The following is a 14,276-nucleotide window of genomic DNA, read 5'->3' as shown; positions in this document are numbered from 1 at the left end:
TGAAACAACTTTCTATTATTAATTTATAGCTATTTTCGCTTGTTTCTATTTAAAAAATTATTTCAAAATCATTTACCTAAATAACACAAAAAAAAATATAATTATTCAATTTCTATGACTTTTCTAAAGATTATTATCGGGAGTATAAAACTATTTATTTAACTCAAATTTGTAATGATTGATATGAACCATTTTGTAATAGGTAAAGGTCGAGTTTATATTATAAGATAAGGTTGGGTACATTATTTTGATTACACTATTGATATGAATTCTTTTATAATTGTTACAAATGATTTAATCTAAACGTTTATACAGACACATATGAGTGGGAGTTTGTAAAGATTAAACTATTAAATATCGAATATTTATTTGAAGATCAATATTTTACGTGACAATCATATGTAGCTTGAACTCAAACCTGCATTAGTTTCGTATAATTTTCTATTGATTGGGTCAACTTAATTAAAAAATCCAGCATCCACAAAGTCAGCTCCCTACCGCCGACATCGCCGTTTCTCAGCTCGAAATCAAATCTCCGATCAACATCCCACTGCCGCCATCCTTCGGATTTTAAAGACGTTGCATTGGCGGGTACCCATACCCTGTTGGCGGTGGCTGGTAACCACCATATCTATATCCCGCGTGCGGTGGTGGATACGCCCCCGGCGGCAGAGGGTTGGGGTATCCACCGTGTGGTGGGCGGTACGCTTCCGCTAGTGGTGAATATGTAGAGCTAAGGTCAGGAAATGTAGACGGATAAGCCATAACCTGCGGCGTGTCCACCCCGTTCATGTTGGGTGGCTCCTCCATTGGCGGCGGCGGCGGTGACGGCGGCCGTTCAATTGTATATTTTTCTCCAAATTTATAAGCCAAGTCCAAATTGCCCTTCACAGTCCCATTCGACAACCGGACACTATAATTACCGGATTTCTCCTCTTCCCCGGCGCCGCCGCCATCAAACATCTCCTTAATCTGAACATAAACAACCCCAATTTCTTTATTCCCCAAACTCCGATTAGAAATAAGCTTGATCTTAAGGGTGACGCGATTCTCCTGAACGGCGGCGTCGTCGACGGTGAATTGCGTATGAAAATTCCACTTGGGGCTGGTGCCACCGTCTTTGTCGACATCGGTCTTCTGTTGCGGGTTGTTTAATTGGTCACCGGAGATCGAAACGAGGGCGAAAACGTCCATTTTTGTCATGAGATTGACGTCTTTGAGATCATTGGCTTTGATGATTCTGATTTCCAGTTGCCGGACCTCCATTTTCAGATTGTGGGGAAATTTTGGTTGGGATTTTTTGAGGATTTTAAGGTTTTGGTTTGAAGACGAGGAGTGGAATTGATAGCTCAAAATAGAAGGAATTGATCGGCATTGTTGAAAGGGAAGGAGGAGAGGAATTTTCTTGGCACCATGGAAATCGTGGAATTTTTCCTTTTTTCAACGAAATTAAAACAATGACCTTTACGCGTTGACTTCTGATTTAGAAAAGTCTTCGTTATTATTATGGTCTCATCATCCAATAATTGTTCTTTGTGCTTCTTTCTTCTGTTGAGGCTGCTATTATTTGTAGTCTTTTTTTGACTTTCAAGCTTCAATTTCTAAATAATTGACAAAATCATAAAGAATCTTATTTGATTTGAGTCTAATTACAAATATACCATGGTCGCAAATTTAATTTGAATATTATTAAGTGAAAATCCTAAATTTTTAACCACACGTTTTTTTTATCATTTATTATGACGTTGTGTTAAATAATTAAATTTAATTTGGTTAAATTAGATTTTTAGATATTTGAGTCGTCTAGGTTTAAGTGTTTAAATTTTGAACCCTAGTGTTGCTCACGGCTGAGGAGCTGACAACCTACCATGAGGTAGCAACTGAGACGATGTGGCAAGAGGCCATGCAAAAAGAGTTTGAAGCCATTAAGAAGAACAAGACGTGGACACTAACTAACTTACTATCCAGACACAAGTCCATCAGTTTGAAGTGGGTCTTTTAAGTTGAAGAAGAATAGTGAATGAAATGTCATCAAACATACAGCAAGACTCGTAGCAAAAGGATACGTGCAATGACAAGGAGTTGATTTCGAGGAGGTTTTCGCACATGTGGCTAGACAGGACACTGTAAGGTTGATTCTTGCCCTCGCAGTTCAACACGGGTGGGAGGTCCATCACTTGGACTCAATCAGCATTCCTAAATGGTGACCTCCGAGAAGAAGTGTATGTTGCCCAACCTGAAGGGTTCGTCATCAAAGCCAAAGAGCACAAAATGTACAAGTTGTCAAAGGTCCTCTATGGTTTACGACAAGTACTGAGGGCGCGGAACATGCGTCTGAACAAGAACTTAAAGAGTTTAAACTTCATGAAGTGCTCGCAAGAACAAGCAGTGTATACAAGAAACAATGGGGTTGAAACACTCATAGTTGGCGTGTACGTTGATGACCTGATCTTCACTGGTATAAGTGTGGAAGGCGTCAAAGAGTTCAAGTAGCAAATGATAAAATAATTTGAGATGAATGATATCGGGTTACTCACGTACTACCTCGGTATTGAATACTAATGAGATTATGCTCATTTCACTGTAATAACAACAAAGAGAATTGAAAACCTAAATGCTCAACGTTTCTTTGCTCCAAAAAGATCTCTCTCTTCAAGTTGTTCCTTTGCTTCTTTTACTTGCTTCAACACATTTTGATCGTGGGTCACATCCAACACGTTTTGGTCTACTTGTATGGGTTTCGAAGGATATCAAACTTTGAGTACTATGTCTAACCTTTATGCTTATCACAATGCTCACTTTTGTCCAGCATGTTCATGCAAAAATAATCATGGGTGTCAAAATGTCCTATGCGCTAATTTATTCTATGGCGGGCAAGAGGACACATCTTCATCCAACTCCGACACATCTTCATCCAACTCCACGCTAGAAGTTCGTAGGTGACAACATATCAGCAGGGGAAGAAGGCAACTCAAGAAGTTGGATGTTTATCATGTTATGTCATATGACGTCATTTTTTTGATATCGGTTAATTCATATATCTCTTTACTACGCGGGTGTCACATGCCCATTAATTTTCATCTTGGTTCATCCTTAAACCACATTTTTACTTGGAGAGATTCTATTATTCCATACCTAAGATTTAGATCCGAATTTGGAATCTGGATTTAGTACCTGATAGCCACCTATTTATTTTGAAGTACTCCTAAGAGGGAAGACTATCCCCAAATACCAGTAAGTGTCCTTTCAGTTACATGTTTTCTAGGAAAGTTTCCAAGACTTAGTATATTGTAGGATTACTCCAAGTTAAGCATGTTTAGCTTAGAAGTTCATAACCCTAGCCATCCCCATTTTGGGCAGAACTAATCTATTAATTCTTTGATTTCAATGAGTAGGAGGGATCTTGAACTAGGAAATAGATTCTAGAAGATAACCTAAAAAAAGTATCCTGAGAAATTTCAATAATCGGATTCATCGATATTCCTATAGTAGATGCTATAGAGATTTATGCCTTAAAGCCTAGTAATTAATTATTTAGTTTCTAACAATAAATTTTATTATTCTATTTGTAATTTAATTATTATCCATGGTATGAAAATACAAGGTTATTAATATACTCTTGAACAGTATGTGGTTGAAGTGCAAGAGAACCGTGTTCAAGTAATAACCTAAAGAGTATATAGTATATGGATAAGGTTAGGTGCCTTATCCTGGTAATACTATTGATACAGCCCACTTTGTAATCGTTACAAATGATTTGATTCAAATCGTTCATGTGGAGACATGTAAGTGGGAGAAGGGGGGTATCCTATACAATGAGTTTGTATAAGACTGGACCAAGAAATATTTAATCTTTTTTTATAAACCCGTTAATTGAGAAGATTAATATTTCACATGATGATCATATGCGACTCGATTTATAAACCTGTTAATTGAGAAGATTAATATTTCACATGATGATCATATGCGACTCGATTTTAACCCTGAGTGAGTTATGGACTTCTGCCTATGAGGGTTTGTCCTTTAATTTACATGGGTGAGAATGACTCATTTAGTCTTCAATATGTCTACCGTTTTGGGGACTTGACTAAATTCGGAGTTGAGAACATAATGACATGAGATGGAATTCACTTCTTCCATATAAGGAAAGTAGATGAGTGTTCTAAGTATTGGTAGGACTTGAACAATGAGCCCCACCCTCTCATTGGCCTGAGAGGAACTTGATTTATGATTGGATCATAAACAAATTGTTCATTAGAGAATTGGTGGTACTTAAGGTGAAAGGTGTAATTACAGGGGTAAAATAGACTTTTGACCCAGCTGCAATTATGAATAACTAGTGAAGCATCCACTGGCTTGCAATGGTTATATTAATGGACATAAGTTGCCATACATAAGAGTGCAACTGTAAGTCTATAGTGGAGTGACTTAAAAGTAATAAATGAAATTAATTAATTAAAGAGTTTAATCAATTAATTTTGTATTATTAGAGCTTATAATAAGTCCAATAAAGTTTAATTTATTTGAAAGAAAATTTAAATGATTCAACTTAATATTTAATATATTAGATATATTAAATATAAAGGAAAAAATAAATTTAATTTAAAATGTCAAATTAATATTTAATATATTAGATATATTAAATAAATAAAAAAATATATTTAATTTGAAGTGTCGAAATTATAATTTAATATATTAGATACGTTAAATATAATTGAAGAAAAATATATTAATTTGAAGGTTCAAATTAATATTTAATATATTAGATATATTAAAAAAAATATATATTTATAATATTTGATACAACTCATCTGTACAAAAAATTATTCAAATTTATTAAATATATATTATGATATTTTATAATATTTAAATATGATTGGTACAATATATTATATATCATATCTTAATACATTAAATATACAAATATATTTGACAAAAATTCTTTCACTCCTTTGGGACATCAAGGTGGCGTCTCACTTTCTTTAGAGAATGAAATTATATCCAAGGAATTCTCGAAATTATTCTTATCCAATCTCTTTGAGATTTTATTTCAAGAGGCTCCCACAAGCCTTAACTTTGTGTTCAGGTCAAAAGAACGTGTGAAATATGAAGAACTTTTGCATGGTTGAAATACTTAAATAAGTCTTGCCAGCTAGGGTTTCTACAAATGTACTCTCCTCCTCTTTTAATTCTTAATAAAATCGAAACGGTTCCCAATAGTTTCCCTACCTAGATGAAGAGTTCATTCCCTTCGGATCATACATACAATCATACTCAATTCGATGGAATTGTTTGATCTTAAGGGAGATCTTCTATAGTTTGGCACGTGAGGGGTTATTTTATGGTTTTGTCCCATCATTAATAACTAAATTCAATTTTTGGTTATGTTCTTATTCTTAGTATTCTTTCTTATTTCAAATACTCTTGTTATAAGCATATAAATCTATATTCATAATTGTGATCAATTTGTTTCTTAAATGTTTCTACCAAGAACCACAAAAACCATCAAGTCACATATGACCTTGCTTTCCCATGGCCCCTTGGTGGCAAAAGTAACCCACATTCTCCATAACCCCTCCAAACCCTACACTTTCTTCCGCCTGAAACTTCCTCCCCTTCCCTCCCTCAGCCCCCAACAAATCCAATGTCATCGTCTTCCTCGCGCCCTCCCCGATCGACTTATCGAACATCCCATTGAGCATCAGAATGTCATCAATCATCTCCATGTCCACACCTCCGCCAATGTTTTCTTGTGGGCATTTCTGCAAACAGGTGGTGGGCAACATCCCACCAAATGAAGAAGGAGCCATTGTTGTAACGAAACCGTTCTGTTAAGGACACAAATAAAGGATTAAATCTACAGTAATGAACCCATCAAAATGATTAAATCAATGTTCAACACCTTTTGTTGGATTATGGGCGAACTGACGGCAGCTCCCATCTGCGCCGCCTTCTGCAGCAAGGCAGTGGCGGACATGAGGGCGGCGGAGGAGGAGGAGGGAAAGTGGTGGTCGTTGGAAATGGAGGATGAAAACATGGACCCGGCTGAAAGGTTAAAGGGCTTTGGAGGGATAGGCATGAGGTCGTGGTGGGGCAGTGTTATGGGTGGCGAGGCAGCCATTGTTGCTCCTCGACCAGCTAGTTTGTTGCTTTCTTCTGTTAAGGCATCGCAATATGCTCTGTGGGTTATGAAGCTATCTCTCCTGCCAAATATTGAACATGGGTTATTGAACCTTTTCAAAATTTTAAGGTTATTTTGAAAAAAAGTGTTAAGAATTGTTGGGAGGTAGTTCCACGTGAGTGATCATGATTTATAAGTAAAGAATATATCTCCATTAGTTTGAGGCCTTTCGAGAAGCTCAAAGCAAAGCATGAGAGATTATATTCAAAGTGGACAATATCATACTATTGTGGAGAGTCGTGATTCCTAATATAATATCAGAGTCATGCCCTTAACTTAGTTATGTCAATAAAATCCTTAAATGTCAAATAAAGAAGTTGTGAGTCTCGTAGATGTAGTCAAAAGTGACTAAAGTGTCGAACAAAGGGTGTACTTTGTTCGAGGGTTCTAGAGAAAGAAGTCAAACCTCGATTAAGGAGAGACTGTTTGAGGGTTACATAGGCCTTAGGGGATGCTCTATAATGTATTTTGTTCGAGGGGAGGATTTTTGAGGTGGGTTTATAAGTAAGGAATACATCTCCATTGGTATGAAACATTTTTGGAAGCCCAAAACAAAAATACGAGAACTTATGCTCAAAATGGACAATATCATACCATTGTAAATGGTGTCAATAAAATCCTCAAATGTTGAACAAAAAAGTCATGAGGCTCGAAGGTGTAGTCAAAAGTGACTCAAGTGTCGAACAAATGGTGTATTTTGTTCGAGGGCTCCAGAGAAAAGAGTCGAGCCTCGATTACGGAGAGGCTATTCGAGGACTATATAGGCCTCAGGGGGATGCTCTATGGTGTGGAGAGTTTATAAGTAAGGAATAACATCTTCATTGATAAATCGTGATTCAAGTACAAAGTTTTAGATATTAACCTGGAAAAGACAGTGCCACAGTCACATTTGTATTCCTTGGAGCCACAGGTTTTGAGATGAGCTTTCAAGTCGGAATGAACTGCGTATTTCTTAGAGCATTTCTCACACTTCCAATTCTTCTCCCCATGCTTTCTGCTGAAGTGCTTCTTGATTCCGGTGAGGTCTCCGAGCGCTCTCGCTGGATTGTGGTGGACGCACGACGTTTCTGGACATACGTACACCCGCCTCCTCCTCGTGTCGCTCCCGCTCGTTCGTTGCTTCAGCTTCCATGGCAGGTTGTGGCCTCGCCTGTGTAGCTGCAAGTTCTGGTCTCTTTGAAATCCCTTGTTGCATATTTCACACACAAACCGATTCGTTGCCATTAACGTTCCCGGCGATAACGCTACCACTTCAGCATCTGGGTCTGTATCTAAGATAGCTTCCAAATTCATATCAACCCAATCTAATCCAAATTTTGATTAAATTATAAACTTATTTAAATTAGATTGAGTTTAAATAAATGAAAACTAATCCGATTAGTTTATAAATTTTCTAACCGAGCAAAATTCATAATTTTTAACAGTTTAGAAGGTAAAATAGATATTGAAATCGAGTTACAAATTTTAATTAAATATTTAAAAATATTTAAATAAATGACCCGATTCGAATTGGGTTAGGTAAGTGTTAAAGACCTACCACTCGAACAATTATATTTACTCTAAAAATGTCATAATCCGACAAATCCAATCTACGAACACCCTTGTCTAAACCATTCTTATTATTTGAGTTTTTATTGTCGTTAATATGAATTCTAATATTATTTTTGTATTCTTTTATTTTCATCTTTAAAATGGTTATTAATGTGTTAATATATAATTAAAAAAATTCTTAATTACATTGATTTAAAAAACATTAAAAAAAAAAACACTTGTTTCGGATATTTTAATAATGCAAGAAAAGTTCAAACAGTACATACCAATCATTGTAATCCCCTCCAATAATTGATGTCCTTCCAACTACCCAATATTTAAATTTCTCTCTCTAAAACAATTATTTAAAAATAAAAAAAACCCAATAAAAATAGAGGTTTAATTTAGAGTTCATTTAATATTTTATTTAAAATATTCAAATTTCAAATTAAAAAAAAAAAAAAAAAAAAGCCATCACTCAATTATGAACTTGTCTACAAACAAGATCTCTGAACTTAGCTCAAATATTTTTGGATCAACAGAACTTATCACGAAAACTAAAAATAAAATCGCGATGGATCGAACGAGTTTGAAGAGAAGAAAGGGACCTGGTGTTCCTGGTAAGTTCCTTTTCTTCTTGGGAACTGAAAGCTGAGGCTGTTGATGGGGTTGAGAGCTTCCATGGGTGAGTTGATTCTCTAAGCTCAAGCTCCCACCATCATCGGAGCACCCTGAGGGTTTGGACATTGAAAAGCACACAACAAACACTCACCAAAACCCTACAAATGATATCAATTTCTAGAGGAGGAAGAACAAGGGCATGATTTTGGCCTTCATTCTTGGTGGACAGGAAGCTTTTTTCATGGCTCGCTGCAAATTAGAACCAACAAAATAAAAAAGAAAAGGCCTCTTTTCTTTCGCCTCCCATTACATAATTTATAATATGGCTTCCTATCATTTGCCCCTAAATCTTGTGCCAATTCTAGGAATTGCCACTCATCTTTTCATTTTCTTTTTTATTTTAGGAATTTCCACTTACCCGACTTCTCTCAGCATGTTTTGTCTCACTTACATGAAACATGTTTCTTAGAATAATTACTCGAAGTCTCCAAATAAAACACGCTTAATTTGGAAATTTTATAATTGAGACACTGAACAAATATAGTGTACCTTGTTAGTATAGATATAACATTTAATTCTTTTAAGTTTTTTTTAACAATTTTATTAACGGTGTACATTCAACTGACCACCCAGACCAACGGGTTGGGTTGGACAAAAGTCCTATACCATGCCTAAATGTTGATATTTTAGTTGTTTTTAGTTTTATGACAATATGTTGATATGTTACCAATTTCTCTGGTTTGAATTTTCTTTTTGTGAATAATCATAGATTTGTGAACTTTTAATTATCTTTTATCTAAGATTTTGTGGATAAATAAAACCTTTTTTAAAAAATAATTTTTTTTAACAATGAGACAACCCAACCCAAGAATGGAGGGTTGGGTTGTGAAAATTTTGGTGTTGGGTTGGGTTACCTCTGGGTTTGGTAAAATAAAAAATAGTTCGACCCAGCGGACTATGTACACTCCTACGTTTTATCCTCAAAATGGTTCTCTATACTCTTTCTTTACTCGAGTACTACCATAATATATATTTTTTTTTTCTGATCACAGAAAAAATGTGTCTAACATAAAATTTTTGAAATAAAATGTGGATTATTATACCAAAAAAAAAAAGAAATTAATAATTATTTTAGAGAGAAGATTGAAATAGGAATTTAAAATTTGAAGTTGAATGGAGTATTTTTAAAAATGATTGAAATATATAAATTGGAGAGTAATATAGGGACCTGGCCGACAAATATTTAATTTAAATTTGATGGTGTCCAGCAGGAAGGTGAAAGAAATTATAAACTTTTGTCTTGTTCTGCTACTGTTTTTTGACAAAAAAAAGACAAGTTTATTATTCCCAAATTGCCACTCTAAAGTAAACACTTGGACTCAAAATAAAAGGAAAAAAAAATCAATCTACAAGTATTTATCATAAAAAAAAAATTAATCAAACTGGTGATTAAATTTTATAATAAAAATTATGGGTATTTTGGGTTGAATTGATTCCGTTGTTTATTAATTTATTAATTGTTACGCCTCATGTTTAAGATTCAGAATCTGGAGGGCTCCGTCTTTCCCTTGTGTTATTTCTAAGAGCTAATTCCGTGTACAAATTCTATATTTAAAATCGCTCTTATTTGGATGTGGTCGTAGTTCATTCAAATATCATTTTTTACGAGTGTCACGTTAATATTCTTAAACGTTAAAATAATCGAATTTAATTTCAATCACTTTTATTCAAAAGTTTGAAAAAACTTCATTTTCAATATGATTGACAACTTAATGTGGATTTTTCAACTAAAACCCATTAAAATTGACTTGATTAATCATTTAATTTTCCATTATTTTATTAAAATTTGAGGAATTATTTAATTTCAATTTTAGTTTTTATCATAACATTTTTACAAGTACATTACATAAAATAAAAAATAAAATAAATAATAATGATGATAAAAAAAAAACATATATTAAAATAGTTTATTAATTAGGAAATGTGAAAAAAATGGCATTTTTTTTTTTAAAAAAATAGTTTTTCATGATTCTTATCTTTTCCTTAAGATGTTGAGTAATCATTTCCAAAAAGAAATTTATTTATTTTTATTCAAAGTGGGGTCTACACTAATTTGAAAATGCTGACCTTTTCATGTGAGGTTAGGTGGGTAATAGTATTGTTATAGCAAAGGTGTTTTGGGTTCTAGATTTTGAATTAGGATTTATCATCTAGAACTGATACATGATGACTTTAACGTTCTCCTGTATTATTGTGACGTGACAATGTTTTTTACTGATTTGAGCTGTTTCTAAGACTAATGACTATTCCTACAAGCCAACCTCGTTTTAGCATGTTTAAACAAAATAGAGGTACTTGGTTTAAATAATATCAAATGACTGTGAATTTCACATTGTGGTTGTAATTTAGTAGTGAGAATGTCACATTGTGGCCGTGGAGACCTAGGCTTAAATTCCAGCAACCACAACTCTTGTATCTTCCGAGAGAGTTCATGAATTTTCTTAAAATGATATCATCTACACTCTTTCTTGTCATGTCATGTTCTTTTAGGGTTTAGGGTTCATGTCCTGAGAACTTGACTCCTTAAGTTCTATTATTGAGTTCTAGCCCGAGGATATTGGTATTGGATTATGAGTTCTTAATCTGGGTTCTGAGAACTTGAATCTCGATCATTGTTCTAGTTCTTATCTTTGGTTCTTGGTTCTTGTCGTTGTTCTTGTTCTTCTTATTTCTTGTTCTGTTCCCTAAAGTACTACACCTAGGATTTATAGTACAAGACATGAACATGATAACCTGTGTCCTAGGCTTCACGCGTTCCAGTTATGAACCTGATAATCTGTGTCCTAGGCTTCACGCGTTCCACGTGATACAATATGAAAATCTACATCTAAGGCTTCATGCATTCCAATCGACATAGTCTGAAACTCCATCTAGGATTTCATGTGTTCCTTGTGATACAGCCTAAAACCTACACCCAAGATCTTACGTTCCAAGAGGTGTAGTCTAAAACATGTGTCCAAGGCTTCTTATGTTCCAAGTGACGTATTCTGAAAACCTATGCCCAAAGTTTTATACGTTGTAAGCAACATAATCCTTATACCTATGTTTAAGGCTTCATACGTTATAAGCGGTACAGGTTAAAATTTGCTTCCATTCCAAGCGACGCAGTCTAAAAACCAACATTTGAGGCTTCTTAAATTTCAAACGATGTAGTATTAGTGTATTGATAGTTAATTAACACTAATTCAAACCTCATTTGAAGTATAACATTGTTGTTCCAACATATCAACACTCATTCAAAATTAGTTTAAAATATATCATCGACGTTTTAATAGTACATCATTGCATAATGGAAATTCATAATTTCAAGTAGATCATTAGTGTATAAGTAGTATATAGTATATCAACCCTCATTTTAAATAATATTTCAAACATAACATCATATGTTAGTAATATATTGACACTCTTTCAAAATGAAGATCAATTCAATCGTCCTCTCGAATTGAAGATGAATCCTTAGTCCATTTAGTTCAGCTCCATGACTTGAATCATCTCCCAATCAATTTGAGATACCTTTGACTTAGATTTTCGACGCTTTCCGTGCAAAAATTTTCATAAACTTATTAGATTGATAGGAAGTTTATGAAAACGTTAATATTCATTTTTAGATTGTTTTAACATTCGTTATAATTTCTTTTACTAGCTCGAAATCTGTCCTTGCTACATTTAAATAAATTAAACTTAGGGTACTGTTTCATGACCAAGATTTGCACCTGTATTTGGAATATGAATCGAACACCGGATAATCTCAAAATTAGTCACTAGAGTTTATTTCGCTATTTAAAAATAAAACATAAGATTACAGCATGTGGGGTAGCATTTAGATACGATCCAAAAGAGGATAGTTGGATGCGAGTCTCAAACGTGTGAGTAGCATTTGATTAAAGTCACTAATCGAGTATGGGCATCGAGTTAGGGGCACATGTCGGTGCATGGAGTTGGACTATGGGCATGACCTTGAAAGTGAGGTTTTAGAGGGAATTTAGATACGATCCAAAAGAGGATAAGTTGGATGCGAGTCTCAAACGTGTGGGTAGCATTTGATTAAAGTCACTAATCGAGTATGGGCATGGAGTTGGACTGAGATATGGATCCTTGCTAAATTTGGTATCCATCAAACACTAGATGGACACTTCACAAGACTTATCACTATTCGCCAAAATCATGACTACTCTTACCAGATCAAAAAAATGTCTCAAACACTATTCGCCAAAATCATGACTATTCGTGTGTCATAGTAAGGGCGAGCATTGTGAGAGGAGTTTTTTAGGTAACTGTCTTCTAAATGAGTCTTTCAGGGACAGTGTCGGATAACACGAGTGTATCGATATTGCCCCCTCCATGTGTTAACGGTTGGTATATGCACCCACTATATGGTATGGAGTCCGTAAATGATATGACATGGACATGAGAGGGTCCAATGCATCGATAGAATCTAGATGGATGAATGTTCGGGATGTCTCGATGTTATGAACGACACATGAGCTCATTCTCTATGAGAATGTCTGAATAAGCTTCGATGTCTAATGACATCACGAGAATTTGGATGGCATCAAGATATGATGGTCCTGTTAATCGGGAACCAAGATGAGAATATGAGATGCGATGTTGCATGCAAGAGACCTTGGCCTCGAGTAGAGGCAAGGCTAAGCCAAGTAACTAGACCTAGTGCAAAGGCATGTTGGATAGAGCTATAAACAGTTGTAAATACATGCACGGGCAACGTGTATGGCTAAACAAGTTAATTGATAGTTGTAGTTTAGTGGTGAGAATTCCACGTTGTGGTCGTGGAGACTTGGGCTTGAATCCCGGTAGCCACAAGTAATTTATTATTTTGCCGATTTACTCGGTTATAAAGGTCGACTATCCTCAAAAGTGCATATTGAAAGGTTGAATGAAAACACCTATATCGGAGTTTGCTTATAACAATAATTATATTAGGCGATGATCCAATTGATATATTTTGAAAGTTTGTATAGATCAAGGTGTCGGTCCCCTATTTTTTCAAAGGGGAGTAGAAGGACAAGTTGGAAACAACTCGAGTTTTCCTCAAAATTAGAGGCAATGTTGAGCTGAGTAACTTGACCTAGTATAGAGACAAATCGGATAGAACTGCAAACGATTGTGCATACATGCACGAGCGGCGTGTGTGGTTGAACAAGTTTAGATTCCGCAAAGCGGGCGAAAATAATGTATAGAGCTTGGGTTCCCTATAAGACTTGTCATGAGTGTGTTGAGATTATGACGTCACATAGTTGAAAAAGTACGACTCTAACAATATAATATGAGTTTGTAACATGTATGTTTTAAGGACATAATACAATTGTAGTAATGAGCTGGAATCTTGCTCATTCTAAAATCTAAATTACCTTGAAATGCTCTTAAGCCAATTTCATTCACGTCTTGCTCGGTGAGCAGTTCATTCATGTATTGCTCATTCTAAATTAAATTTCATATAATAATATTGGTGTCTTCGTAATATGCTGATATCAGTTGTGTATCAACGATATTTCAAATTGTAATTTCAAAGCATTAATGTATTAATTAACACTAATTCAAAAGTCACTATGTTCTAACGTATCAACATTCATTTTTTACTCTAGATCACTCTAAATCTGTCTTTGTTACATTTAAATAAATTAAACTGAATGTAATGTTTTATGATCAAGATTTACACCTGTATTTGGAATATGGATCCGACATCTAATGACCTCAACATTGTAACATTGCCTATCAAAATTAGCCACTAGACTTTATTTCTATGTTAAAAAATAAAACATAAGTTTACAAAAATTTTAGAGTAAAATATATATATATATATATATATATATATATTTTTTTTTTTTTTTTTTTTTTTTTTTTTTTTTTTTTTTTTTTTTTTTTT

General features: G+C 34.5%; 2 protein-coding genes across 3 annotated transcripts; both read right to left on the bottom strand.

The window, feature by feature from the left end:
- Positions 1-333: 333 nt before the first annotated feature.
- LOC111440911 (protein SRC2 homolog) lies at positions 334-1,398 on the bottom strand. Its single transcript, XM_023077742.1, has one exon. The coding sequence runs from the start codon at positions 1,264-1,266 to the stop codon at positions 571-573; it is 696 nt and encodes a 231-aa protein (XP_022933510.1). The 5' UTR covers positions 1,267-1,398; the 3' UTR covers positions 334-570.
- Positions 1,399-5,424: 4,026 nt separating this feature from the next.
- Positions 5,425-8,638, bottom strand: LOC111432983 (protein indeterminate-domain 7-like). Of its 2 annotated transcripts, none has more exons than XM_023069841.1 (4): positions 8,320-8,638; positions 7,044-7,446; positions 5,903-6,203; positions 5,425-5,828 (listed from the first exon to the last, which is right to left on the bottom strand). In XM_023069841.1, the coding sequence occupies exons 1-4, from the start codon at positions 8,456-8,458 to the stop codon at positions 5,511-5,513; spliced, it is 1,161 nt and encodes a 386-aa protein (XP_022925609.1). In that variant the 5' UTR covers positions 8,459-8,638; the 3' UTR covers positions 5,425-5,510. The 2 variants fall into 2 exon arrangements, with proteins under 2 accessions (XP_022925609.1, XP_022925600.1); XM_023069832.1 differs by having other exon boundaries at positions 7,044-7,452; positions 8,320-8,628.
- Positions 8,639-14,276: the final 5,638 nt, after the last annotated feature.

Source organism: Cucurbita moschata, unplaced genomic scaffold (genome assembly GCF_002738365.1).
Source record: "Cucurbita moschata cultivar Rifu unplaced genomic scaffold, Cmos_1.0 Cmo_Scf00003, whole genome shotgun sequence".
Classification (NCBI taxonomy): Eukaryota; Viridiplantae; Streptophyta; class Magnoliopsida; order Cucurbitales; family Cucurbitaceae; genus Cucurbita; species Cucurbita moschata.
Note: the sequence above shows the minus strand (reverse complement) of the source record. Positions and strands in the feature narration are given on the sequence as shown.